This window comes from Vollenhovia emeryi, unplaced genomic scaffold, assembly GCF_000949405.1.
Source record: "Vollenhovia emeryi isolate VEMERY1.0 unplaced genomic scaffold, V.emery_V1.0 DF939124.1, whole genome shotgun sequence".
Lineage (NCBI taxonomy): Eukaryota > Metazoa > Arthropoda > Insecta > Hymenoptera > Formicidae > Vollenhovia > Vollenhovia emeryi.
The window spans coordinates 2,746,287-2,774,203 of NW_011967242.1; the positions used below are offsets into that span (position 1 = coordinate 2,746,287).

Genomic DNA, 27,917 nt, shown 5'->3' on the forward strand with positions numbered 1-27,917 from the left:
CCTGTCCTCGGAATGTGATCTCAAGCTGCCGACGAGAGTAGACCCGAACGAAGAGTACGGGGGAGATGGAAAAACCGTCTCAAAACAATGTGACTTTATTCGTTCATATGGTCGATTCATATGAAATTTACGTGTACTAAGTAGCTGTTACAATTACAAAGAGCAATTCTCGTTTACGCGAGAAACGTACCACCTGGTCTTCCGTTAATTTTTCTTTTTTTTCTGTTGTTTCCAAGATACCATTTTTCCTTCCCGGTTGTTCGTTCAATCGACATAGAACACGTACTATTATATTAAACGTTATCTAACGACGTACCTAGATCGTCGTCTCGTTCAGATGACAGTCGTCATTTAGATTCGGTCGCATTGCGCGCAGGGATACCCGCTACATCAATAACTCGTAATTAGTTGCACCTGTCACGAGCTTCGACTTCCGCGCGTGTATTGACTCTTCGTTGCCGCCCGCAGCTTGTTAGTAATCGAATCGCTTAATGCTCGACAATTGAATGCATTCTGAAGAGATGACTCAGCAAAAGAACAGGATCTACCAGTAAATCGATAAAGTGCTCGGTAAAGAATATTGTGTCCTACGAGATATATTTAAAACGAAAAGAACGAGGTGTCAGCGATAGAATTCTACATATACATCACATACATATCTATACATATCTATATCTATATGCAGTGTATATTTATATATGTAAACATGTAGATATATGTATAGATGTGCACATATATGTATGTATGTGTGTATAAAAATCAGCACAATTATTGATAAAGTAAAATATCGTTAAAAAGAGAACGCGACACCTGCGCGGGCGTTGATGGCGGGAGCGCGAGCGCGTTGCCCTCGGAAGACACGAGCGACAAGGAGAGGACAGTGAACGTAATGTCCCAAGATCCGCATGAAAGTGCAGCTAATTCAGAGTTACGCTACATAAACGAGGAACATGTATAATAAATATCGAATAACAGTTGTGGTACTTATGGTAGTACGAAGTAGTAGAATGCAGCGTACACGTACTATAGCAGCGGCTATAAAAAGTATCTACTACGCACGAGTTTGTTACATTCGCGCTATTTATTCTTTGCCTCTATCTGTTTCGTTCTCTCCCTCTCTCCTTTTCACACTCACGTCTCACCCATGCACACACATCATTCGCTCGCTTTTTGTTTCTTTCTCTCTCTATCTCTCTATCTCACACACTTTCTTCCTATTGTAAATTCTCTCTTACTCGTCTTTCTCGCTCTACCACACCTTATATTTTTCTACCTACATCTTATATCATCATCATCATCATCAGCATCATCATCATCATTGTAATAATTATCGTCAGTATTATTATGTATTCGGCCGAAAGTCGTTACTGCTTCCTTCCCTAAACGCCTTAGCTAAACATCGGTAATTCGGCCGCTGGACAGGATATCTATGTGCTTGATTTCAGTCCGTTGTGTCATCTGTTCATGTTCAATGTCCATTTGTTCATCTCGTAACACAAACAATAGACTCTTTTCAAAATGTCCAACAATGTCTATTAACATCCTTTAGCTATTCACACATTTTCGAAACCATCTTCTCCATCTCGACGTCCGTGTCGATGTCGTGATGCACGTGGCTACTCGTACTGCTATTGCTGATTGGAACCATAGTGTTGGTGGTGATAGGAGCAGCCACTGCTGCGGTCGCGGATGCCGTAACCGTCGACGGCGTGTTCGGTGTTGTGCCTGGGGTCCCTGATAGTTCGATAGGCGAGCCTGGCGACGCGAGTGGTTCGGCCAAGTCCTCCAATCCTTTGGGCGTTGGCAGTTTATTCAGTTCCTCCCTCAATAGTCTATAATGTCTCTGCGAATGTAGAGAAGCACACGGTAAAACTGTACGCATGGGAAATCTTCAACTTTCTTTCTTTTTTCAAAAATAAGACTTACCCTCAAAGACAGGGCATTGAGGGAAATTGTACGGCCTGACCTACGATCCGATCCATGCATTTCCATATCTCTGATCCAACCCTCCAGTTGTGCAACGATCTCGTGCCTTTTTATCCAAAAGTGGGTATGTATGACCTGTGGCGAAATAATTCCAAGCTTTCTTATTCGCGAACGTGTTCTAATGTAATCGTTGAGATAATTTCGTAGGCTCTACGAATTTATTCTCATAATATAAATCATAGATGATAATAACAATCATTATTGTAATGTTAGTACAAGAACATAACAATTCTGTTGCGTTGAAAACGATATATTAAATGTTTTAATCATTTAAGTATATTTGAATTTACTGTCATTGTTACTCAATTTTTATACGATTTTTATGTATGCATGTTGGAATAAATGCATAGAGACTTCATTAAAAAAGATATAATCTCCCTGAGACCAGCTGCACATTGAACGTACCTCTTTGAAACATGGACAGGGATTGCGTATTTGATCGAGCATCGCCCACTTGGCGGTAGCCTGACAAATATTCGCATTGTACTCCTGACTAGATTGAGCACCGCTTGACGTACCCCGTGATCGTTCGTATCCAGGCTCGTTGAAGTAGGGTTCGGACACTAAGATTAGCGACTGTATCGACACTAGAACCTGTTTAAAAAGCAAAATTATAACGATGTCGTAATTAGCATCTTCCTCATTTCGCCTTCTTAAAATCTCTTCACAAGCAGACATCTAATCGATCATCGGGTAAATTAAGTTTTGACAAAAGAATCTCGTCAGATCCTGGGCTTCTGGAGCTCACCTGAAGGAAGCTACTCGTGTGCGCATTCCACTTCTCCTCAGGTCGGCCGTGCCAAGTGTTCAGTACGCTGAGACAGACCTTCCCGTCGTTATACAAATTCGGATTGAAGCGCACGGTGTGGCGGCCAGTTGTCTCTAGGTTTATTAACATCGGGCCGTTAGGATAATCGGGAGGAAAGTACACGTCAAACTCAAAACAGCCGTTTGCGTACGGCGTTTCTGCTGGCCCTGTTATGAGTACCTTCAACAATCGTATACATCGTGTCACATTGCGGCGCACACGCGAGAGACTCGCTTCGCCGTATTCAATCTTTAAGCACTGGCATTGGAAAAAATAAGATATTCTTTCGCGCGTACGTCACTGAAATTGCAATAGTAGAAAAATTACGTTGTCACTATCATAATTTATTACCGTTAATTAACAAAATGAATGTTGCACAAGACATCTCCAGAATTTCTTCTACAATTTCAATAAGTACAAATGTACGTAGCGCCATTGAGAGTCTAATGATCCTATATAATGCACGCTGCTTTAACGACAATGTTACAAAGATACATTCCAGTGTTTAAAGATCAAACAACCGTTAGATGACTAATTAATCCTGTTCCGTTCGTCTCTTCTGTGTAATATTTAATGTCGCACGGAGTGCATCACATGTAAAAATAAAACTCAATAGAGCCGAACGAGGAGAACAGGATTGAACCGTGCTTCGTGGAAAAGACGATATACCTTCATGATATCCAATCTGTCCGCATCGCATCTCACAAACACGCTACTGCTGTAAGACAGAGGCAATGCTGTCGAGAGCGTGACGGCTTCTTGAGCTAATCTTTTCACCCGCGTCGGATGACTTCTCTCTCCGGCAGCCCTCATGTTCGACTCGAAGTGATACGAAACAGTAAATTTATAGCCACCGCCGTCTGGGTTCTCGGTAATCATTTCGTACGTATCTACAATGTCGGTGTAAGTGTTAATCATTGTATCTATTTATTATACAAGTATCAACTTCACAATACCTTTCGAAAGTTCTATGAAATTTTGCGACATAATTATGGATGAATTCTGTACTCTCATAAGTTCAAATTGTTAAGACTGTTTTAATGAATGAATATTTAAACCAAGCATACAAAATATTTTTACATTAAACATTCTTTCCTTTACGTGGGAATATTTAGTGATTCGTAATCCAACACGAAGAGTTTTAGCCATCGAATATGAGACGCGGTCTTTAAATTTTGGATAAGCAAGCCTTATCCTGAGTGAGAGACTTACCGAATTGCAAGTTTTTCATTACTTCCAAGTACCGGTGCTCCAGACTTGAGCGCAACGGTAATTCCGGCGCCGTTGGGCTGGATCCGGGCAATTCTTCGCCGACACCAGACAATCGGCACGTGGCGTTTTGCACTATAGTCGCGCTTTCCTGTATATCGGGTATCAACGTGGCCAAGCCCTCGTCTTGCTCGGTATCGTCGGGATACTTGGACACCACTTTCATGTTCGTTTTGTTGCCCCTCGTGCGATTAATCTTGTTCACATACGTGTCCACGCACACTTTCATGCTCGACAGGAGGGACACTACGGACGGTTCTCCGGATCTACCGCCGCGCGGTAACAAGAGCGGCGCTAATTGACCGGAGAGAGCCATGGCACGGAGCAGTTGTAGGACCGCGCGGTACAGAGGTATGTGCCTGGCCATATCTAGCACAGAATCGTTGCGCAGGTACGACGACAACGCCGGCAGCAGGCAGGAACGCGCCAACAAATCGGGAAACGGTGCCGGCAACTCCTGCTGCGGCTGTCCGCCAGCCGATGTCCCGATGTAACTAGCGAGGACCTGCAGCAGCACCGTCACGTGCTCGTCCTCGCATCGTTGGCGTAGCAACGCCTGCTCGACATTCCACGACTGCTGCGTGGACCCGGTACCGAAGCCGGTGCCCTTGGCCCAGTACAAATGCGAAGTGTCATCGCTGCGTCCTCCGTTGCTACTGACACCACCGCCACCGCTGCTCTGGCCAGGCTTGTGCTCGGCCGAACCGTCGTTCTGTCCCGTTTGATGCGTGAATATCGCCAGGCAGTTCAATAGCAGCAGCATAGCGCCCACTTCTATGGTTGTTCCTCGTAGAAGCAGCCCGTCGTCGGTGGTCGGCGGCGTGGCGTCCAACAGCTGCTTCAGAACTTGGAACGGCAGGGTCGGCAACGAGGCGGCCAATGGCGAGATCAACACCTCGCCGCCCTCGCCGTCGTCGGAAACCCCGAGGGCGAGCCGCAGCAGACACTGCGCCCGTTTCTTGTCTCTCAGCAGCACCTCGGCATAGCCTGGGAGTCTCAGAAATAGGCCGAAAGCCGCGAGGGAATGCGGTGGCACGTACGGGGCGGGAACCGACGTCTTCGGCGGACAATTCGTTCTACCCTCCTCCAAGGCCTCGTAAATGTCGTCGTTGGCCTCCAGTTTTACCCAGTCGGCGTCGGTCTGCTCCGGCGACGGTGACTTCTCGACGAAGAACGACGGCCTGCCGGGATCCGGATACACCAACGGCAAGTGGCGCGCCAACACCGCCAATCCACCGCCGGCACTGAAGACGCCCAACGAACTCTCTATGCTTCTGTAGTTCAACAGTTCGCTGTCGTTCTGCTTCGCCGTGTCTTCTGCAAGCAAACGCATGGCACTTGTACAGCGACTCGCGAAAGCATTCGTATTTTTATAACTTAAAACGATCGATATTGATGCCGTTCTGTCGTACATTGTCGGCAAGACGAGTAGAAAGAAATCGGATACCTTTGGAATCCTTATTACGTTGACGTAAGATGAGATGTAAGCACGGTTCGGACAGGGAAACACCGCTGTCCTCGGCGATCGCCAGGAGTTGCGCGATTGTAAGCTGAGGCGGTAGAGGAGTATCAGGACGAGACGAATGTATTAGATACTGCTGATTTGTCGTGTTGGCTGGGTTGGCTTGTGCATTAGTAGACGAGGCTTTGCTCGCTGCTGGCGTTCCGTCTGTCAAATAATACAAAAATGAAGAATTCCTTGATACAGGAATTAGATCTTCTACTTGGTGGAGTAGAAGCTTGTACTTTATGGCCTACTTTATGGCATTAGCGACATGTGAACGTACACATGGTATCCTTATTTTCTAAAACGTACCAGGATTTAAACGCGTTTTTCTGATTATAGGGCCACGAATTTGCGATCTGTTCGATGCCTCCTTAGCCCGCTTGTCTTTCGCCGTGTTTCCAGCGGCCACACTGAGCGTGTCTACCACCAACGTCATTCCCGATTCCCAGAATTCACGAGAACGGTTGTTCCCGTTGGAACTCGCTTCGTTACCCTTGTACGTATTCGGAAGTAACAAAAGAAGCCACGTTCCTTAAAAATCAAATGTTGCATAAGTACATTTGTAGTGTCGAAAATATATCAATAAATCTTTTCTAAGACTTATTCATTGCCTACTCAATTATTTTTAATTATTATCTTGCCTAATACTGTACTTGTGCCGGGCATACCTGACACTTGCTGCAATATATCTGCCACCGTTGCTTGCGTAGACATGTATAATAATTGATGATAGTGTCCGAGGGGATAGGCAGGATGTGACGGCATGGATGGCATGCTATGATTCGTCGCGGTTGCTGAAACTTTCATGGGGGCTTCCGATGTTACGGAAACCAACACCTTCTCTCCCTCCAAGAGCAATTGTAAAATTAATCTTCGCGTAAATCCAGAAATGCCATGGAGATACCGCACATCTGTTGCAATTATAATAATACATTATTCGATGAAGGCACCGAGTTTATTCTATTAATTAGTTCATTATTATATACTTGAGAAAACTTGGCATTACGTCAGCGGTATTCTACACCACAGTACACTTACTTGAGGTGGTTCGTTGTTGGGAAATGATCTCGATCAGAAGCTTCGCCAGTAATTTTTGATTAGCCAGATGACACCAACAACATCTCGATAAGAATTTAATCATAGCGCTTTCCAGTAATGCGTATGACGCGCTTGTTTTCGAACAACTGCAATACATCAGAGTGAATATAAAATATACATATATTACCCTTAAAAACATTACAATTGAAATAAAACTACGTAACCAAAGTCCACACAAGATGGTTTCTCTACAGAAGATTAAGACTTGATTCGGACCGTGGCGTTATTGACGGTAATGGCATTATCTAAAGGCCATATACGTACCTCGATGCGGACGCGGATGGGCTTTCGATAGGGCGATTACTGAGAAGCGACAGAAGCGGTAACCAGAAACCGCGACCCTCTTCACCAAGCCAGTCACGCATTCTGCCTTCCGCACATACGAGCGTTAAGAATTCTATCACTACTGCTATACTCTCTGGTTTTGTCATGCACAATCCTCCTGGTGGGGAAAAAAAAGATTGCGTACAGCACGTTCTGTGCATGAACAATGAGCTTATTTTCAAGCTCTGATTTGACTTGTAATCTTCAATATTACACTCTAAATTTATACACACTTAAAAAAAATCAACGTTAGAAAACTTTACAATTATCATTTTTAAATGTTTAGAAATAAGCTTCTAAGATTTACCAGAATAATTGTTCGATCCGGAACTCGAACCTGCCGCCTTATCGCTGTCCGTCGAGTTGACATCTTCAGTCATGTTATTTTCATTGCTGCCACCCGATGCCATTTTACTCTCTCGCTGTTGTTGTTTGGATTTCTCCAGGTTACAGAAATCTAAATGCATAAATCGTGATCATTAACAAAACTTTGACAAATCTGCGTGAAATTCATTAGAAGCACAATTTACAATTCGAAACACAATCTAAATTCTTTTTCTGTCAATGCACATCAAGCATACTTAAAATAATACACTCTTAATGAAAGGCATGTTAAGTTACATGTAGAATTTTGTCACAAATTATAGATTGTCTGACAAAGATTTTTATATTTGACGTAGAAAGGGAAGTTCAACCTGTAATCGATGTTGTCAGTAACGCCGGAAGACCGGAATCGATCAATTGCTGAGTACCGGGTGGCGAACGCGCCGCTGCGGCGACAGTTAGCAATTGTCCCTCCGTCAAATGCAACCATTTGTGCTTCAACAAGACAAACTGACAGTACCATCCCTCTGCATTAATATCGCTCTTCTTGTCATCAGTCTGTTCCTCACTTTCCTTACAGTCGTCGGATATAGACGCAGCCGGATTTACCGCGATATTTGGCACTAAGATTTGTACCCACTCCAGAAGCAAGATCAACAAGGACGGTCTCACGTAGCAGAAAGCACACAGGACAGAGTCGATCGCTTGCTTCAAGGCTGAGTTATTTCCAAGGGTCAGAATCCATTTGTACAATGAACTGTTCGACAAAAAATTCAAGATTAATTCAACAGTCAGACACAATATTAAATTTTGCTCTCTGAGACAAATAAGTTTAAAAAGCATTTCGTATGTTACAATTTATATACGTTTATATTATAATATCAGAATTCTTTATCGTATGAGAAAAGTTCAAAGGTACCTAAAATAAAATTTGTATGCAATAATAGAATAAATCGATTTGTGCTTGAATAAAAAGGTTCAAACTATAAAACAGAATACGCGAATATAAATAATCTTACTAGAACAGCTCGTCCGTCAACAGGACCTGCAGGTCGTAGTTGTGATTCTGCTGTTGATGAGCCTTCCAAATGATAGAAGACACACAATGAATGTATACCGCTGGTGGATTCACTGAATTGGGATTACTGTTCGTCTGAGATATCCCATTCGCGGCCGATATTTGCAGCCACGTAAGGACGGCTTTCATGCGTGCCTCCGTGCTGAAGTCTCGAATAGAACACAATTGCTGAAGCAATTCAACGACCAACTGTACGATGGACGTATCCTGAGAAGTCACAGTTCCTGTAAAATGTCAGAATTATTATAGCGCATTATCATGGTGTCGTAGGCTGAAAAGAGGAAATTACTATGTCAAATATTTTATTCGGAAACAGCTTTAGTGTTCGTAGTATCGTAAATAGTCATTATCGATACGAATAAAATTAATATTTATTATATAAAGATTTTAAAATAATATACACGTTAACTTTCGTAGAAAATATGTGAATAAACTAGCAAATATTTTCAATTTTGCTTACAAATATTTAAAATATCACTTATTCCCTAATTTGTCATAATTCATTGTATATCTCATAATAAAGAAACTAAAAAGGAATTATCTCTTCCTTGTTAACATGTCATACTCGCGCGAAAAGTCTAAATAAATAATCTAAATAATTTGAAATGCGAGACTTTACAAAATACGAGGCTCAAGGCAGTTGCTTAGTCTATCCATACTTTTTACTGATTTCGTTTGCAGAAAATGGAGAACAAAGCGATACCTTGAAAGAAAGGGGTGGACCTGTTGTTGAGTAAGAGACCAATGAGACGAAGTCCAAGCTCTCGAGAGTGTAAGCCAAGTTGTAATAGAACCCTCTCCAAGTTGGGAGTAAAGAGAGACGGTGCTGGGAGTAACAGGAGGTTGCAGCATGCCTCGACGAGGCCTTCGACGGAAGCCGCGGAATTAAGCACCTCGACGGCCAGATTGCTGTTCAGCGTGCTTACCGATAAGCACTGATGCAGTAATCGCAACCAACCCAAGCTACATAAACGTTATTAGAAATAAATTTTTCGACTTCTCGTATAGCGATAAAATGTTTCACCCATTAATGGAGCCAATGGCATTTTGGGGCAAGAAAGAAAATTATGTTACCTAGTCTTCGTTAGTTGTTCCTCGTCTATCGTGTCCGGATTCGTTTTAATTTCGCCGAACGCGGTGGTACCCAGCAGTCTTATTTGACTGAGATTTATGTTTGTCGAGTCCCGTGGTTTGTATAGGCGCACCAGTACGGAAGTCGCGACTTCCGGCTGTGCTAAAGTAACGCGTATATACGTTAAGCCCGCAGTCGGCATCGGCGGACAAACAGGCGTCAGTGGACCATTACTTTCTTTCGAAACTTCAAGCGCAACAGCCGATGGACATGCTATAGATCACAAACAGTTTTGTATATTTAATTACGGGGATTTGTCTCTCACCAATCGCGCTTTTCTTGAACTACGAACTCTTTGATAAATCTTAAATCAGATTTACTTTAACAAAATATTTATCATTTTGGCGAATAGATCTACAGTTTGAAGAAAACGCGTTTAATGAAAAATATGGAAAACGCTAATCACAAAACCTCGAGGATCTTGTCATGTTCTCCATATAAATTGGGGCGATATAAACTTACTGGATAGCGCCGTGAGATGTGGCTGTAGCTCCACTTTCCTAAGCAGGATAGCGCACGGTAACGTGATGGTGAGATCGACCCACGCCTCGTCGGGATAAAAGTGATACGACCACGCCGGCGTTCTCGCGCGTTTATGGGGAGTGGCGTTTTGTATGAGAACATCCGCTGGCTGCGCGGTCGGATTTAACCAGGATATCGAGCCGAGAGGTGCGAAATTCAGTAAACCGTCGTCGTGAGTCTCCAGCGAGCTGACACCCTTCTTGCTGCTGCTCGCCATCATCTGCATCACGTTCGGCGCATTCGACAGATGTTCCATGACGAGGGCGATCACTCCCGACGAGGCGGAGGCACCGGCGGTGCCACTGTTACTCGACCTCACGAGATTCTCGCAAAGCACTTTCACGCCGCCCATCGCGGTGAAGATAGATAACGACGAGGCGTTGTCCAACACCCTTAGGATGTACCAAAGAAGCGGTTCGGACAGCTGCATGACTCCCAATTCGGTTTCTCCGCATGCTGCAGATAATCGACAATCGTTTAATTTTCTCGAAAACAAAACTGTATAAAAAGATTTTACGCTGCATTTTTGGGGGATAGAATTAAATAGCAGAGAATAATAAGTGTCTTCTGGATATATAAATTCTTACACGAGGAGAGATAGTGGTAAAGCGGCTTGAGAACTAGGCTTGGATCGCTAGCCTTTTTTGTAAGGGTCGTTAGAAGCTGGAACGTTGCATCCGGTATCGAAGCGGGGTCGCCGAGCTCGGTGGTCGACGCCGCACTCGCACTTTCGCCCAAGAGCATAGCTAACGAGGATCCCGTACTATGACCGAGGGCGCCTAGCAAACGCATCATAGTTTGCTCGTGTTGCAGAACTTAAAAACGAAGATTTAATTAATAAAACTTTGCGCACGTTGTAAAATACAGTTAAACGTGTTATCTGTTATATACGTTAGTAGTTACCAGTATCAGCGAGGCAAGGCACGGAAGATTTGCCAGGTTTAGGTTGTTGTAAGTGGAAAGAGTTTCGTTGCTCTGCCGCTTTACTCTCATCCGTTTGCCAAGTATTCGCGTTTTGGGAATCGCTTGCATTGCCCTTAGAGCCCCAGTTTGTCTCCGATAATTCCATTTCTGTCGATTCCTCTGAATTTTCTTGGCGAGTCTGTAAAACATTTGTAAAAATAAAATACTCTAGAACACATAGAACAGGTGGTGTTCACAAATGATTAAAATTAAAATCGCAAAATGCATTTTACATGTTATAAAAAAGTAAATTAATATAGATAAATTATTTCTTTAATCATTTTTTTAATATACGGTACAAAATACGTACGTTTGGTAATGGAGTCTGAATGAGTGTACACACTAATTTGATGAGAGCCACGATTAAAGTGTCCCACGATGCAGGGCGACATTGTCTCGCATCGCCGCCGAGCACGCAAGCGAACAGACCACCGAAACTCCCGGATTGATTAGCCGAATCAACCACACCTCCACATTGTGCGCCAACTGTAAGAATAACACTTGTACACTAAGACTTTTATGATTCGCAAAAACAAAGCCAACCGAGTTAAACCATTAACAATGAAGATCTAATTTTTGAAACGGTGTATCAAAACTGAAAAGCGATTTCTCAAAATCAATACAAAATCCATTTTTTAAAATAACTTCATCAAGAAGTTTTCTACCATAACTTTCTCGTCCTTTATTATTAATATTATTTGTGGTAATATTCGACAAAGAAAAATACTTTACCTTCAGATCCTTTGACATATGTCGAAACCAACACACCAACGTATTCTGAAATGCTCATAGCTATTTCCAAATCAGTATTGACATAATTCAGGTTAACTACTGACGTTATTAGCTTGCACTGCGCATCTAAAGGTCCCTTTCTTAAAATGAGAGGCCCACTTGGTTGCACAAGTTGATATACCACTTGTAGCAGGAAATCCTTCAGGGAGTTACCTAAACAGCTATCCGTCGTAATAACATCACACATCATTTCCAGCCTAATGAGAAAATCGTGTAATGCTTGACAAACTGTAGGCCCGGCCTGAAATAGAAATACTATTGTCAATAAAACATAAATAACTGAACGTTATTCTATTTACAACACGTCAGTCAAATACTTCCGGGATGTCACCAAAATCTATGATAAAGGAAAATATATTCTCACCATAATATATTGCTTATCCATTGTATTGATATTTAATCCATTGCCGGAAAGTAGCCGTAGCAACATAGGGCCTGTATTGCGTTCTTTAACAATACAACTGGCCATAGAAGGGCTATTAGGTGCAAAGCCGTCCAAATCGGAATATCTTCGTAACGACTGGTTGCAGACAATGGTTAAACATTGCAATGCAAGACACCAAGCACGTAAAGAAACTCCAGTGTGCCTTAAATTTAATTTATTTGTAAGTGTGCATTAAAAAGATTAACATCGCGTTTTAGGATATATTAAATGTCACCTCTGCGATTCGCATTTTCACCAAAAACCTATTTATTTATTAATTTACCATGTGAGCGCAGATATCAGGCTGGAAATGGCTGCTGGACTGAGTGGAATCAGTGGTATTAAAGAGGGGTCAAATTGCGAGCTTGGATGTTCAGTAGTAGCATCCATATTCAATGCAAACCAAAGTTGGAGGACCAGTTCCAAGTTCGTACTATTGTTCTGTTATATAGACATAAGATAAAAATGTATGTATTATACAAATAGTATATTCAGAAAAAAAAGTTTAATACAAAGGTTTAAAAATAAAATCAAGTCTGTACAAATATGTATAAACGCTTGTTAAAAACGGCATTAATTAGAAACAAATAATTGTATTTTGTATAAACAAAATATATAACTCGGTCTGTCAAATAAATTGAAGAAATGATATAGTTTAGAAATAAATTTGTTGATTAAAGTAGTGTTGATTCCATTGTAATCTTTTCATCCAGAAATAAGTTTTTCAATTTCTTTAAAGGAAAAAGAAAAACAAAAGAAAAATGTTAAATCAGTAACGTTATTTCAAACAGAAGTCAAAACGATAATTTACTCGGAATCTAACATATCGCAATGTATTTTACTTCAATAAAAAACTTACACGTAGATATAAGTCTGTGAACATCTTTTCGAAACATCTCGTCAACATTGAAAGATTAGAAGAGGTAGGATCAGAAAAGTTTCCACTTTCCTGACTTCTCTCATTCGTTTCGGTACGCAAGAACGGTTGTTGACAGCAGCGATTTGCTTCTGTTGGCACCTAGAATGTAAAATGCAATTTGCATAATTGGCATGTCTTTATAATAAATATTTCTTTACGAGTATTAATAATTATTCCCCTCTGTTTTCTCCTAAGAAACAATTTTTAAATATGTAGCAATACATGTGAACCAAATTATTGAAACAATGCAAAAAATAAGAAAAGCAATATAATATAAAAACTAACGTGTATTGTCGCATTTATGCTGTGAGGTAGATTGTACATGCCAACCGTAGACAGTATCCTCAGTGATATTTCTACGCCCATTTCAACTCCATATTCCAAGCGTGCGTCCATCGCTAAAGAAATGCTCCTAAAAAATATCATTTACTTTATAACCAGATGTATGTGCCAAATAAAGTTGAAGTGAGAAGTTGTTGCATCAATTCTTAAGCTGTTGGATACAAATGAGATCGTGAAATTTTTATACAATTCAAATTGTTTTATCACACAAGATGTTACGAATTAATATATACGTCGAATACAAACATAGCAATGTTAAAATGAACAAAGTGCTATTGCTTTAACAACTATTAGAAACATTCTGTGCCAGCATTTGACATTACAAAAAACAAGAATTAGTGCTTAATTGTTAGTATTAAAAAACCCATTTCTTTTTAAATATCAGAGAGAAAAGATCAAAATACCCAGTAATAGCAGAAGTTAGAATTTTCGATACTGTGCTGTCTTTTTTCAACATATTTCTGCCCCGCTCCAATATGTCGTCCAAAAAGTCTTCCAATTCGCTGTCATCGGATTCCAAAAGGGACGGCAGATAGCCGTTGGATTTTGACGTGCCAGCAGTGGTCGAAGTTACCACGATATTATCGTGCACATCCTCGTCTGCGTCTGCTTCGGCGAATCCTTCGCTTAACGTGGCAGCGGAAGGCGCACTGGTACCAGCAACATTGGTCGCGTCCTCCTCTGCCGCACGACTTTCGTCTGTATGAGTCCCCAAAGATTCTAAAATTTCCTCCGATGGACTACTTTCGTGCGTCGAAGCACATGCTCTAGGATACAATCGCCCTCCTGTAAGATCAAGTTTCAATTTATCTTATACTTTAAGATTCAAACTGTTAAGATCTATTTTATTAAAAAGAAGAAGAAACAGCAAACTTCTTAACGTTTTAAAAGTTATCGTCTAAACGAAGTATTATTTTTATGAATTATTTACAACTGTTTCCTCGTGGTAGACTATAGCAAGTATAAATTGTAATCACCTTCTAGCAGATCCATTAGAAGACAGGAAACAGCATGCGATGACCAAGCAGCGTCAGATGTATCCGTTGCCAATCTGATTAATTTCAAGAGTTGTTCCTCGGTCATAAGCTCGCATAAGCCTATTGCGGGACGTGTAGATACTACTAGCCTAGCGACTACCTATGTACGATAATTCAAAAATGTAATTACAGATGTATGATTATGAAGCCGCGTAGACATTATAAGATAGATCCGACTGCCTTATCTATACAGTTAAATGTTAAGAGATATATATATCGGAAGATTTACGTTCTAATCTATGTAAAATTAGTCTCCTCTTGCAATGCACTTTACAATATATTTCATATTTCAGATCATAAATTACAAAACCCGATTGTAAAGACAAAAAATAATACACATATAAAACTTCGTCAAATTCGCACCAAAAGTTCTTTTTTCTTCCGAACTAAATTATAACATTTCAAAAGCGTTTAGCGATGCTACTTTACGAACTTTGAAAAAGAAGACTTCACAAATAATGAAATTCGACTCGGATCGAGTTAAATTTTAATTAAACAAAATCTTATAACATGAGATAAGAATCCATGATGCAGCATTTGTTTTAACTTGGTAGACCTTACCTTGCAAGCTAACAAAAACATATCCACATTAGCCGAATTGTGTAAAATGAGCGCAATGAGACCGCGAGCCACTGGCAAAACATTCTGATGAGATAGACTTGTCACGCTGTATTCGACTTCCATATCCATGACGTCCGATTTACTGCAAAGATACATGTGATTAAAAAAGATGCAAATATTATTTTAATTATTGCACGTGTGTTATAGATCAAACTTTTACGAATAAAATTCTTGCTTTATACCAACCTAGTATTGGGTCTTGCTTGACTGCAACATGGGCTGCGGAGCAGCGTTTCATTTCTCTTAAGAATATCCTTGTAATGCTTTGCGGAATGTTGCTTTAATGTCTTCTTGAAATAACGTTCTTGAACTTTTAGGGTTGCTTCCACTTTATTGTACAATGTAGCGGCGTCAGACGAAAGAGTCATCAATCCCTAAATATATCAAATGCACATAGCAATCCAGCAATTATTTTATAAAAATACTTATTGGTTTAACATTATACACATACTTTGGATGCTGCAGACTTTTTTGCTTGTTCTAATTCATGAAGCTGCTGTTTATGATGTAATAAACGCTTTTGTAATCTTTTTCGGTAGCTACGAGAAGCTGACGAACGGTTAGCATTGACATATCGCCTTTGCATGGCCGATTCCCCTTGAATAAACTCCCAACGGGAAAATAAACCTTGCGAAACAAACGTTATAAAGATATTATTCTGTTAAACAATTACAATAAATAAAAAGAGGTATATTTTGTTTGAGATTACAATGAATTATTTGCATTTATTTCAAACATTTATTTAAAAATGTTTACTATGTGTGTATTTAAAATTGTTTTTCTTTCATAACTTATTTAAAGTATGCTAATGATTAATGAAGAAAACATTGTAAAAATGTTGTACATAAACACACAGCGTATTTGAAATACCTTGTTCTCTAGTTTTCTCGTGATTGTCCTCGAAACAGGGCGGTGGTGCAATGGTGTCCAAGCATACCGATAGAAATAATAACACCCAACCGATTAAGGTGATGTCCAATCGATTAGAACTGGTTGGTGCGTTTGTAAGAGGAGCCAGTAATTTGCCTAATGTACGAACCATGGCTTCAATAACTGATGACTTATTTCCACCGGCTATTAATGACTTCCGTCCGAGGAATGTTAATAAAATAAACACCCTAAAAAGAAAACTCGATTATAAAGAGTTGTCTTATAAAATTATATTTAAACATTAATTCATGTTTTATAAGTTTTAGAAGATAATTAGCAAACGTGAAATAAAGATCAAAGAGTGATCTTTCTGAATTCTCTTTTCAGACTTGCTTTCCATTTTTCATCTTATATAATATTTACAAGTCTCACATCCGTGTTAAGTGCAAAGTGAGATATTCCAAACCTCACCTATCTTGAGGGAAAATGTGTGTTGACGCCGACGAGTAAAGATTTATCAGAGTGTTCGATAAGAAGTTGCCCCACCATGGTTGATGTCCTGCCATGCCAGCTAAGAGCGCAGCAGCATGGAGTTGTAAACGTGGAGCTGGCGTTACAACGCATATCGAATGGAAAAACTTCTCACAAATTGTTGGAGTGAAAACTTCATATAATGACGTTGGTCGGTACACCTACATTTAAGAAGAAAAACCGTGTGGTACACAAAGTTTGTCATATATAAAGAGAGAATGCGCTAATATTAGATATCAAAAGCGCAAATATATTTTTATTACTTCGACATTTTATCGGAACTATAACTTTGAACATTTAAAATCTGCAACAAAGTATACGTACACTAGGTACTGGGCCAATTTCGTACACAGTATACAGTAGAATGTCAAGTAGAGTTTCTTCAAGAACTCGTAGTTTGTCGCTGGGTGCGTTTGCGAAGGATGTTGTTGGCACATTCCGCAAACCTCTCCACCACTCGAGACGACGCCAGACACTTCGTACGACATTTAATTGATGTTGGAACATGATACATTCCTGCAATAACGTGACAAATTAATATCCATACTGATATCAATCAAGATTACAGCGAATCTTTCATCGGAATAGTAAACTTGAGTCATTTTTATCCGAGAATAACGTTATAACTCACTTGGTACGTCGACATTATCTTCGCCGATGGCTGTTCCTTACTTTCATTAGATATCTTGTTATAACACAGATAGTTTTGCATATGCATAACATTAGGGGTTTCCGAACACAGTAATGGGTCCAATAAAGTTTTCAATCTTTCAGTAGCTAAACTAAATCTGAAAGGAAGAAAACATTTATATGCCTCAACAAAAAAACACACGCGTATACTTATTCTTTTACCGCTATTTCTTTTATCTTTTATTTTATTTTAATATACAATACCTGCATTGTACATCTTCCGCTAAAGCTGATAATATGTTACACTGTGTATCAATGGTAGCTTGTAAAGAAGAATCAAAAATGTCGGCATCAAATGACGAAGCATCATTTACTTCCGAGTAATCTTCCCCAGGCAAAACTACCATATGTCCGTAAAACATTCCTAATGGTATTTTACATGTAGTCGTGGACATTCCATAGCGTCCTATTGTAGTGATCTAATAATCAAATTAAATAAATATTAATTTATAGATGAAACTCGCTTAATATTTTACAAGTAGAGGGTAGAGAAAAGCAAGCGAACACAGTGAAAGGAATGAAAAAGAAGAATTAAAGGAATAATAACAAAATATTGTTGATAAAAATATCATAACTTTAACTGTGAAAAATAATATTTTAGAGATATCCAAGGTTTATAGAGTAAAAAGAATAAGTTCGGAAAGAGATTTATGAACAGCATAAGTGAAAAAGAGTAATAAAGATTTATTAATATATTTCGTATTTACCTTGAGATATCTACATACAGGCGGTGGCTGAAGATCACATACAATCAACGGTTTACTTCCAATATCGCCAGCGACGATAAGCCGCGTGCCATCTATTTCTTCGCTCTTAGTCCAAATGTCTATGGACAGCGATACTAAATCGTTGCACGAAGGTATCATCAGATCGGTCAGCAGTACAGGTGACCCGAAGTCTAAGATAACAAATCGGCGAGCTCCCGAGTGCATCCGTTCGACGACCAACGCTTGCTGAGGCGGCCAACACAGCAATCTTCCCCATGGGAATGTAATATCTTCTCGCTGCAAATAGACATAGTTTATTAATCCTGGTGAAACAATTATTTTTTACGCTTAAACACTTCCCAAACGCAATGTGCCAAAAATATAAGAAAGCGGAATGGCTATTTCATTCACTGCGGCAATTATTACTATGGAAAAGGCAATTGCATTTCGGACACACTGAAATATATAAAGAATTATACTATATATATACGCTGTCTCATGACCCGCGACCATAATCTTAATGACACATTCTCTGTTGGACTTCTAGTTAATATAATTCTCATATAGCAACATAATTTTCGAATTGCAAACAAGTCAAGATTTCCTCACAAACTGAAAATGACAAATAACAGAATCATATTTTCAATTAATTTCGAGTGTATGTTATTTCAATAGAACGTTAATGATTAAAAAATCAATTCTACATTAATTATGGAACTTGTCATTGTGTTAAAGTCGCCAATTATGACACACCTCAAACAGCTGAATTATAAATTGGAACATAAATCACAACTTTGTAATTTTCGGAATATAGGATTTTGATCTGTTGATTTATATGTATAGAAAGACGAATCTCTGCTTGTACTGTTGCAAAACTTTCATCACGTTTTGCGTGTAGTATAACAGCATATACATAAAAGGTAAAAAAAATTTATCTGATATATTAAATCGTTATTAAATCAAACTAGCCCTAATTACATTAAACAGTAAAGCGAATGTGTAAAAAAAAAACTGTGTCGACTGCACATACATATAAAAATGCGAATTACCTAAATGATGGTGTTAATATAAATATACATACATAACTAGTTGATAACTAGTATCTTGCCATGAATAACTTAAAAATAAAGAAAAACAAATGAGAGGAAAACCTAGCATATGAATGTATGTAATAAAATTATATGCAAGGATAATATTAACATCGAATACATAATTCAATAAATTTTATATAACTCATGCAACTTGCACTCAACATCATTCAGCTGCGTTTGACAAATAGAAAATTTTCTAACGAACGAACGTCTCTATTACAACCAGCATATTAACAAAGCGATTAAACGACGAAAAGATAGTGTAGCACTGAACTCAGAAACAGGAATTTATGTTTATGTAAAAATAAGAGTGGTGCACTTGTGTCTTTGACTAGGTAATCTACCTTCTTAGGATTGCCCTCCTCAACTTTGTTTACAGCGGTATTGATACTTTGTACGCATGACTTTTCTTTCGTTACAATGGAACTTAATATGTGTGAGCTAGGCATATTATTTTGTGTGCTATGCCAAGTCTGGTTGTCGCCAGACATTTCGTTAGCTTCGTCATAGTCTGATTGTTCGTCAGGTGTGAGCAATAGTTGCGGAGATGGCTTCTTTAGCACTCTTCCTGTATAGATACTAAGCAGATCGCTTAATGTAGCTGCTGGTTTAGCCTGAACATGTGGTCCTAGCGATCCAGCATCCAAGTTCTACAATTAATATTTCTATCTGAATTAAAATTTATCTACTCTAACATCTATACTGTATATATGCCGTTTTACAAGTTTACGACTTTGAACGGTCGTTACACAGCCACTGTTAATTACGAAGAACGTCGCCTTGCCTAGACTACGAACGCTGAGAATTTGGTGCACTATTTCGCAGATTGTACCAATCTTACAATTGTGCTCGAGTCTGCTCGAGTCTATTGCCCTAATGCCACATTTGCGCGAGACATTTACAATACTATTGTTATTGTACGATATTTGTTCGCCCTTATTTCATCATCACAAAATAATTCACATCGTTTCATCGAAAACAATTCTCAATAGATTTTATGGCATGCAGGAGACTTACATATGTATGATGTATCGTTTTAATATCAGGCACACCGTTGTTGCTTGTCGCCGTACTGTCATACAAAGTGGGTCCAATATTAATTGTATTCGTGCCAGGATCGATTTTTTCCATCTTCGTGCCGTCGGAGGCAGCGTGACAAGTGAAGTGAAGAGGTTCAACCTAAATCGACATATCAAATATTAAAATAAAATGGAATAGAGTCGAGAGATATAAATTAACTTATTGATTAAAAAATAGTATTACCTCGAGGAGACCTTTCATATTGTGATTGGCACACAATGCCTTTAATTTGCTGGATATTACAAATTCACTAGCGGGATGCGTAGGCAGTGTGAGTAGGTCCCTCAAATCAATAGAATCCTGCGATATCTTGGACGAGTGTACAGCACTTGATGAAGCGACAGATGGGCCTGTGTGATGATGATCGCTGGCTACAACGGACGCGTATGTTACAGGTATTGAACTAAACTTTGGTAACATTGGTGGCTCCAAGTCGAAAAGTTCCGTTTCAAAGGGCGTGTTATATAGACCGAACCTTGAAAGAAATTTATTTATTAAGATTACGACACAATAAGAAAATATATAGACATTTTATAAGACAGCGGTTGAACAAATACTCAACCTCGTAGCTAACAGCAAATGGTAAGGATTCACTCTATTAGATATCTCAGTGGCTATTTGTTGCACCAGGGAGACACATTTATGTGCAATACTGTAATTTCTATCTAATGGCAAAAATCTGGTGATGAGTAATTGAAGCCATCTTAATGAACCAGCCCAGTGAACTTCTACTATTGACGGCAGCAAGTTGACCAATACGGAGAGCATGGCCTCGTCGAAGGTTTGAGCCGGCGAATCCTCTATGTTATAAAACCCTCTGAAAAGAATAATAAACCTGTCTGTTTGCAAATTCTTCAAATAATATGTTGTACGCCGATATTATTACGAATGACCGCTCACCCGCTGCATAGAACGATCAATTTAACGCATTTGTGCGCTATACTTCTGCCAGCGTGCAAGAGGCACGTTCGCAATAAGCTGGATAATCGTCCTTGCACGGAACGTATTGTCTCCAATTGAAGAGCCTTAATCTCCGTACTATTCTGAATACTGCGCAATCTTGTTAATCTTATTGAAGCTACCCATATTAAAATGTCAAGAGCCATAGATTGTACGACGGGAGACCTGAAAACATATTTATTTAAGTATCAACTTAATTTTCTACAAGCTCGAACATTGTTAAGCTTCCATTATCTTGTTACTTACTCGACAGGTACTTGCAAGCATGCAACATTCAAAAGATTATCGACAAAGGTTTTCGATTCTAACATAGCACATCTCTGCATCCTTTCGTCAGGCATGCTAGTGGGGTTTACTGATCTCACGGTAATGGAGATCTCGTGAATCCAATTGCAACCTTAAATAGAAAGTGTGTTCAGCTCTTGCGCAAAGTTTTCAAATGCAAGACAACCAGCGCATCTTATTAATTATAAAAATTTGGCGACAGTACAATTATCAGAGTATAGAAAGTACATAAAAATTTTCTTCATAAATTACATAAAAGATATTTTATTAGAAGATTAATAAATCCTTGGATTATTTACCAACGTAGCATCCCAACTTCTTGCTGTTTGCACTCTCGTCAAATCCTCGTTCCCCAGCATTAGGAGGCACGAGCGGACGTACCTCGAATATCTTCAGCTTTTTACAAGTGGGTGGTTTACTTTCTGCTAAATTTGCTTTTGATTTCGCAGACGTCTTAAGAATGGAATAAGAAAATGAAATAGTTAAATCAATTATACCGATTTCATCGTATGCAAAGACAGAACGTAACGAAAGATTGATAAGTACATTACTCACTCCATCCTTTTGATCTATTAAAGCTTTGATGTGAACGAGCAACGTTCTAGCTTTCGAGCGAAATAATTTCGGGCTTGTCAACGTTACGCATCCCGAGCGACAGGACAAGTCTACGCAACGGTGCAAGTCAATGGGACCACAGAGGATCTCGGTGTTGTGCTGACGCTGATATTCCTCCGTGACGACCGGATTTTCGCTCTTTTGCTCGGTTCCTATGTTGAATTCAATTCTCTCGTCCACGGAAGTGGTTGGTATCTTCTGATGGCCGATCCTCTTTATATTTTGTTTCAACAAAGTAACTTGAATAGTCGGTAACTCTTGGCAGAAGGCATGCAAGGTAAATCGGACATCAACGTGCCCTATACTCCCTGCTGCGCTTCGTGGTAAAGTAAGCTCGAATACGTGTTCATCCCAAGTAGTCCTAACATAACATACAAATACGTTATTACTTTACAATTGTGTTCTCTCTCAACCGCGAGTTCTCTGTCCAATTTCCCTACCGAGAGCTAGAGCGTACCATTTGATTTGAAATTTATTAATTTTCAACATAGATATTTTAATAATTTAGAGGACCCGCAATTGACAGAATGGAAGACGTTTATTATCGCCTTACGAATCATTTTGCAACCGCCATGTTCTTGTATGATGCTGATCTTCCGATTGATGAAGATGCTGCGGATGGCGTCTTTGTCTCTGAGCCTGCATCATTTCGCTCCAACACGGAGGGACGGTCGCGCTATACGCGGGGGAATGTCGACTGAATCGTGTAAGTTCATATAACAGCCCTAAGTCCCAGTAAGAGAGATTTGGTTTATGCGCTAATAGCTCGTCGCTGAAACGTTCAAACATTCAAGAGTTACTAGACGCATACAAAAGATGTAGCGTTCGCACAGTGTTTTATAAATAATATTGCGAGAAACGCATTGTACAGCTTTGAAAGTGCTCGGCTGCATGAAACTTACTAACAAATCGACGACGTTGACGTACTAGGAGCTATATTTTCACAGGTGCAGCTTCCCTCGCTACCCATGTTCACATCGTCGACATCGTCTTTCTCCTCCGCCGAGTCCTCCTCCTCCGCAGTAATGAAGAAATGCAACGTGCCGTCGCTCGTGCACACACACAGCCTTTCCAAACCTGAAAAAGCCAGCAGTCTCATCGCACGGGTTCACGACACACTCATCATGAATATTCCAGATCAATTCTCCCCAATTGCTCTCGTTTGTTTCCTTTTTAAAAAATACCTGAAGAATGACACTTACTGTTGCAATAAGTCGCAGAAATGAATTTCTTTCCATCTAATCTCGCCTCCGTCACAGTCTTCAGCGTGCTTAAATTTAACAATCTGACCACACCGTCCTTGCACACGAGGGCAACTTGTCCGGCAGGCTCCTGAATGGCCGAATTGCTAGTGGAATTGGTACTAGAGTTAGTAGAAAACGACGTGCACTTTTGTTTCTCTTGGAGAGGGAGGAGCACATGCTCTACCGGCGCCTGCTCCAAAGGTAGTTCTCGCTTAACCAGCGGTTCCGACGCCACTTTCACTACCGGGCCCGTGAAGTCCAGGGCGTACACGAGCAGCGTGGCGTTCGCGCTGCTCTCATTACCGTGGATCTCGCCGTTAATCAATTTGCTGGACTGGCTGTCGTTATGGTCCCAGTACATGTAACTTTTTTGCGGGAAGAAATCGCTCTCGTCGTCAACGTCCATCTGATTGGTGTTCGACGAGGAAGATTCGACTGAGGCGTTATCCGCCGCGGGGCACATCGCGACATACAGGTATCTCCCGTCCTTGGACGCGGTTATATACGTGATGCGGAGCGAGTCCGGGGCGTTTATCGCCAGCGTCTTGATCACCACCGGCTCCGCCTTGGTGATCTTCATAAGGTCTAAGCTCTTTTTATTTATCGTTGTCAGGTCGGACGTCGATGCGAAGTGGGTGGAGCCGTTGATGGGAGGGAAAGTGGGATTGTAGGGGGTCGACGTAGTCGGGGCAGGGACGAAGGGAATACCAATGGGGCCAATGGGACTCGTATAAATGCCGTTGGAGGACGAGGCGGTTAGAGTGGTGGGCGGGAAGATATCGTCGTAAGGTGGACCGACTACCATGTCCGAGTCTACATCTTCGATAACTGGCACTTCATAAAAAATTTTACCGAGGAAGAGCTCATTGTACAGGCTCTCTTGGCGTCCGCCGTTCGAGCTGGCGCTAGTTCCCGTTCCAGATAGGGTCTTCTTAGTCTTTGATTCTTTAGAATTGTCCTCCTTGGTGGGTTGCGCCGTCGCGGCCTTATGATGAAAGTCGTACAGCACTAAGTAATGCAACCTTGACGATATGTACCTATCACCCGCTACCTTCATTATATCTAGAGTATCACTGGCAGCACTATTTACACTGTTCATCGCGCGAACCAACGACGACGAGCTCGCTAGATCGCTCGAGGCGGCCCACACGTTCTCTAAAGTTCTTAACTGCGAGGGATTATTAACCGTCACTGTAACCCCGCACACTAAGCACGGTCGAATTTTATGCTCCGCCGTCTCGATGTTTATAGACGACGAGGTCGTGGAGTTGGTGCTTTTCGCTTCCTCCTTCAGGACTGCCGGAGATCCCACCACCGAGAGCGCCGTGACTTGCACTTTATAGAACGACGAGGGCTTGTATTCCGAAAGTGGATCAGAGTCCGAGCCGAGGTTCGTTAAATATGGAGGCGTCAGATTTCTCGCGGCACAAAACTGAACCGATTCCTTATTGTTTACTTCTTGATCCAGGGGCGATATATAAAATGATACTTCTCTCTGCAAAATAACGGTGCAGTGTGTTACTTTAATAAGAAGAAAAAAGATTCGCGTACACCAAGATGTATGTCAGACTTAATTTTTCAAGTAAATAACTTATGTATAAAAAGCCGCTCGCAGATTTTGCGCAGCATGGAAATTTCGCTTACCTTTAACTGATTCGTTATATTCCAAATATTTACAAAACCATTGGAAGAGGCTGTAGCCGCGAGGCCTGTGACATTAGTAGTACCTACAACGTCCACTGCATCGCCTGCCTCGCGAGCGGGAGCTGTTGCGAGAGTGACGGATAATGGAACATTCTGAGTGTATTCGCCCTTAACGAAGGGACACGCGGGCGAATGCCTCTCGTGCTCCGACCATGGCTCGTCCGTGGGCTCCCAACACACCAAGCACACATTACAAGTGAAACACATAGCCCTATCGTCACCTGTGGCATTCGGCTCGTGATAGAAACCAGCCTGCGCCATTTGGTCAGGTAAAGCCCATCTGAAATACAAGTTCAGTTATAATTTCGTGACGACTGCATCGCAAGTCCAGCTGCACTCATTGCCACAAACACGAGTGTGGGACAAATTTTTAAGAGTTGCCAAGGAAAAGTAGCTACGTTGTTATCTATATTTGAGTTGAGACACGATTACATACTTGTAATTCATATGTGGCCATTTTGGAAAAGTATTACGACGCGCTGCTTCGCTAAACATTAACGCTCTATCAGTGGGACCACCTTCTAACGCGAGACTAGGCAGTAGGCCATTTAGTCGTTCATTGATCGCGGAGGCAATGGGCAGTGCTGCTATATGCCGATTTTGCCTTTTTAATTCCATCACTAAGCCAGAACAGACGAGCTTCAAAGATCCGTGCGGTAGCTCCAAACATATCGTGTTCCACTGCAATTAGAATTTTGTACATTATTTTTCATACGCGGCGTTTTAACATTGACGTATTAGTACATGATACAAACATTTCCTAAATAAATGCATATCTTATATATATATATATATATATATATATGTGTGTGTACAAATTGCTTTGATCTATATTCAGCAGAAAATACAGAACAATCTATTTAACAATATTTTTAATTTTCCTGCAGCTAATTATGTAACATAAATTTGGACCTTTCAACGCTAAAGATCTCTATAATCGATTGTTTAAATCTCCTCTGAAATAAAACTTGCTCAAAATTAATTGACCAAAAATACTATCGTATACATCGTATATTTACACAAAGAACAAAGATTAAGCTGCTAAAAAATCTTTTATGTTCCTAGCAAACACTGCAAAATATACCTTGACTTAAAAATAATTCACTTACTGTTTCACCATAAACAGCTATAATCTAAATTAACTACAATAGTTATTTTAAGTTTCTAGCAAACACTGAAAAATACATCTCGACTCAATAATTAATTCACTTTTCACCATAAACAGCCATAATCTAAATTAACTCCATAACAGTCCAGCATATACAATCATCAATTTTGTGTTTCTTTAAAGGGTACAACGTTACAATTTGACAAACTGTAAACGCAAACTCACTTTTTGAGCTTTAATACCCTTCTTCTGATTCGCTTGCGCCGTAACAATTTTACTCGAGAGTTCCTGCAGCACCTCCAGCAAATGTTCCACACCCGGCAACTCCACGCACTGTAGGCATTGAAGCAATATCGTCGCCTCCGACAGCAACAGCTCCAGTTTCACGACATCCTCGCTCTTAGCAACTGGGGTTTGCAGAATTGTGTCCAACAGCAATACCCCATTGTAATCGCTACGTATGCCAATCCCTCGACCGTCCGTGTACAGTACCTTGTCTATTCCATCCGATAAATATATCCCTTGGAGTTTCCCATTTGGTTTACCTGCAACAATCGCCATTATGATATAAACGCCTTGCAACTTTTCACATTTCACTTTCAACGCCGACGCATTTCCAGTGGTGCGTAAACAAACGTACGCTCCAAATAAAAGTTGGTGCGAAACGTTACAAAAATCCATTACTCTCATTTCAGTCACTGCGCGAAACGCTAACGTCAAATGTTAAAATACCTATCGTATAATATTCACTGTATCGTCCTGGAATCTTTGTGCGTTAAATCGTTCGGCCGTCCGTTAAATAATATATATCTTACATAATATAAATACTAATATTTTAAATATAATCTTCGAAAGATTAAGCAAAAATCTTACAAACGCCGCGTTTACAAGAAACGCAAGTCGCAGTTTTACTTAAGCTCCGACTTCCCACATTTTTGCTCAATTATATTCATACCAAAGACTAAACTCCCTTCGCGCGGCGGTGAATCCCCGAGCACCGATCGAGACTCGAGCACGTGCCCGAGCAATTTGCAGGATTGCTGGCGGTGGCGTTTAGCAGGAACAATAACAAAGAACGTCGTCGGGGCGGCGCGCAATTATAGACGCGCAGATTCGATTCCTCTCGGTTGCGTCGCACGTTACATCTCCCGAGAATCGAGTGGATTTCCTCGCCGGAACAAAGGAAATTCGCGGGAAAATCGCGGGGAGGCGCGGAAAGCGCGCGGCCGGAATGGAACGGGCCACGAGGTCCGTTTCCTGCGGACCGACGGGGGGGAGGAAACGGCCCGCTCCGAGGGGCGCGGGCGAGCCCCTCGCGCCCGGGAGGCCCCGACGAGGCGGAGGAAGCGTCGCCGCGCGCCGGATCGCGCGACTCGGGAGAACCGGTGCGCGACCTTGAGCCGCGTGGGGGGCCCCCCGATTGTTGCACAGTATTCCGCAAACATCGGAGCGGGACAGCCGCGACAGGGACGGCCGGACGTCGGGGTCGGCCGACGGGACGACCCGCCGCACGTCCCGGCGTCGGGTCGCGGGACGGGGGGGGCGGGACAGCCTCTCCCGCGGGGGGAGGATCGATCCGACGGCGAGGAGGGCCGCATGCTCACCCGACAGGGAACTCCTCTGCAGGATCACGCCGGAGTTGACATCGAACACGTATACTTGTGCGCTGCCAGTGGTGATGAGCAGAACGTTTAGATTGGCGTGATAGATTATGCTCTTGCACTCGGTGTCCACGTTCAAGCAGCCGTCTTCCTTCAGTAGCCACGGGTCATCATCAGCCATTTTGCTCATGCGGTTCACGCTTTCCGAAAAAGTTTCTTCTCTAACGCTCGGACATCACGAGAAACATGGCGCACTCGTCAACGCCATCTTTGAGTGGAACGTCA

At 41.1% G+C, this 27,917-nt stretch overlaps 1 protein-coding gene across 3 annotated transcripts; it reads right to left on the reverse strand.

Annotated features, from left to right (window-relative positions):
• Window positions 1–79: 79 nt before the first annotated feature.
• LOC105569453 (baculoviral IAP repeat-containing protein 6) lies at window positions 80–27,917 on the reverse strand. 3 transcript variants are annotated; one of them, XM_012025938.1, is made up of 51 exons: window positions 27,636–27,917; window positions 26,257–26,576; window positions 25,360–25,604; window positions 24,864–25,203; window positions 23,178–24,714; window positions 22,878–23,052; window positions 22,529–22,747; window positions 21,916–22,336; window positions 21,660–21,813; window positions 21,322–21,472; window positions 21,016–21,240; window positions 20,678–20,932; window positions 20,299–20,590; window positions 20,053–20,214; window positions 19,380–19,685; window positions 17,945–18,241; window positions 17,442–17,656; window positions 17,179–17,335; window positions 16,872–17,063; window positions 16,488–16,708; window positions 16,017–16,264; window positions 15,598–15,773; window positions 15,333–15,520; window positions 15,087–15,228; window positions 14,466–14,625; window positions 13,893–14,274; window positions 13,432–13,558; window positions 13,087–13,245; window positions 12,511–12,668; window positions 12,168–12,390; window positions 11,744–12,044; window positions 11,322–11,497; window positions 10,952–11,150; window positions 10,636–10,863; window positions 9,989–10,504; window positions 9,469–9,739; window positions 9,098–9,357; window positions 8,336–8,618; window positions 7,688–8,073; window positions 7,300–7,449; window positions 6,933–7,110; window positions 6,609–6,754; window positions 6,239–6,481; window positions 5,880–6,101; window positions 5,511–5,732; window positions 4,007–5,380; window positions 3,464–3,684; window positions 2,735–2,974; window positions 2,392–2,580; window positions 1,927–2,061; window positions 80–1,843 (listed from the first exon to the last, which is right to left on the reverse strand). In XM_012025938.1, exons 1-51 carry the CDS (start codon window positions 27,820–27,822, stop codon window positions 1,550–1,552), a joined length of 14,268 nt encoding a protein of 4,755 aa, XP_011881328.1. In that variant the 5' UTR covers window positions 27,823–27,917; the 3' UTR covers window positions 80–1,549. The 3 variants fall into 3 exon arrangements, with proteins under 3 accessions (XP_011881328.1, XP_011881327.1, XP_011881329.1); XM_012025937.1 differs by having other exon boundaries at window positions 21,907–22,336; XM_012025939.1 differs by lacking the exon at window positions 19,380–19,685 and having other exon boundaries at window positions 21,907–22,336.

Excerpts from the sequence above, each read along its gene's own strand:
- LOC105569453 (XM_012025937.1), bottom strand. The coding sequence starts at position 27,822 with ATGAGCAAAATGGCTGATGATGACCCGTGGCTACTGAAGGAAGACGGC. Across the intron at positions 17,336-17,441 it reads GCGGAAGATGTACAATGCAG|ATTTAGTTTAGCTACTGAAA; the intron begins GTATTGTATATT and ends TCTTCCTTTCAG. Across the intron at positions 2,581-2,734 it reads ACACGAGTAGCTTCCTTCAG|GTTCTAGTGTCGATACAGTC; the intron begins GTGAGCTCCAGA and ends CTTTTTAAACAG.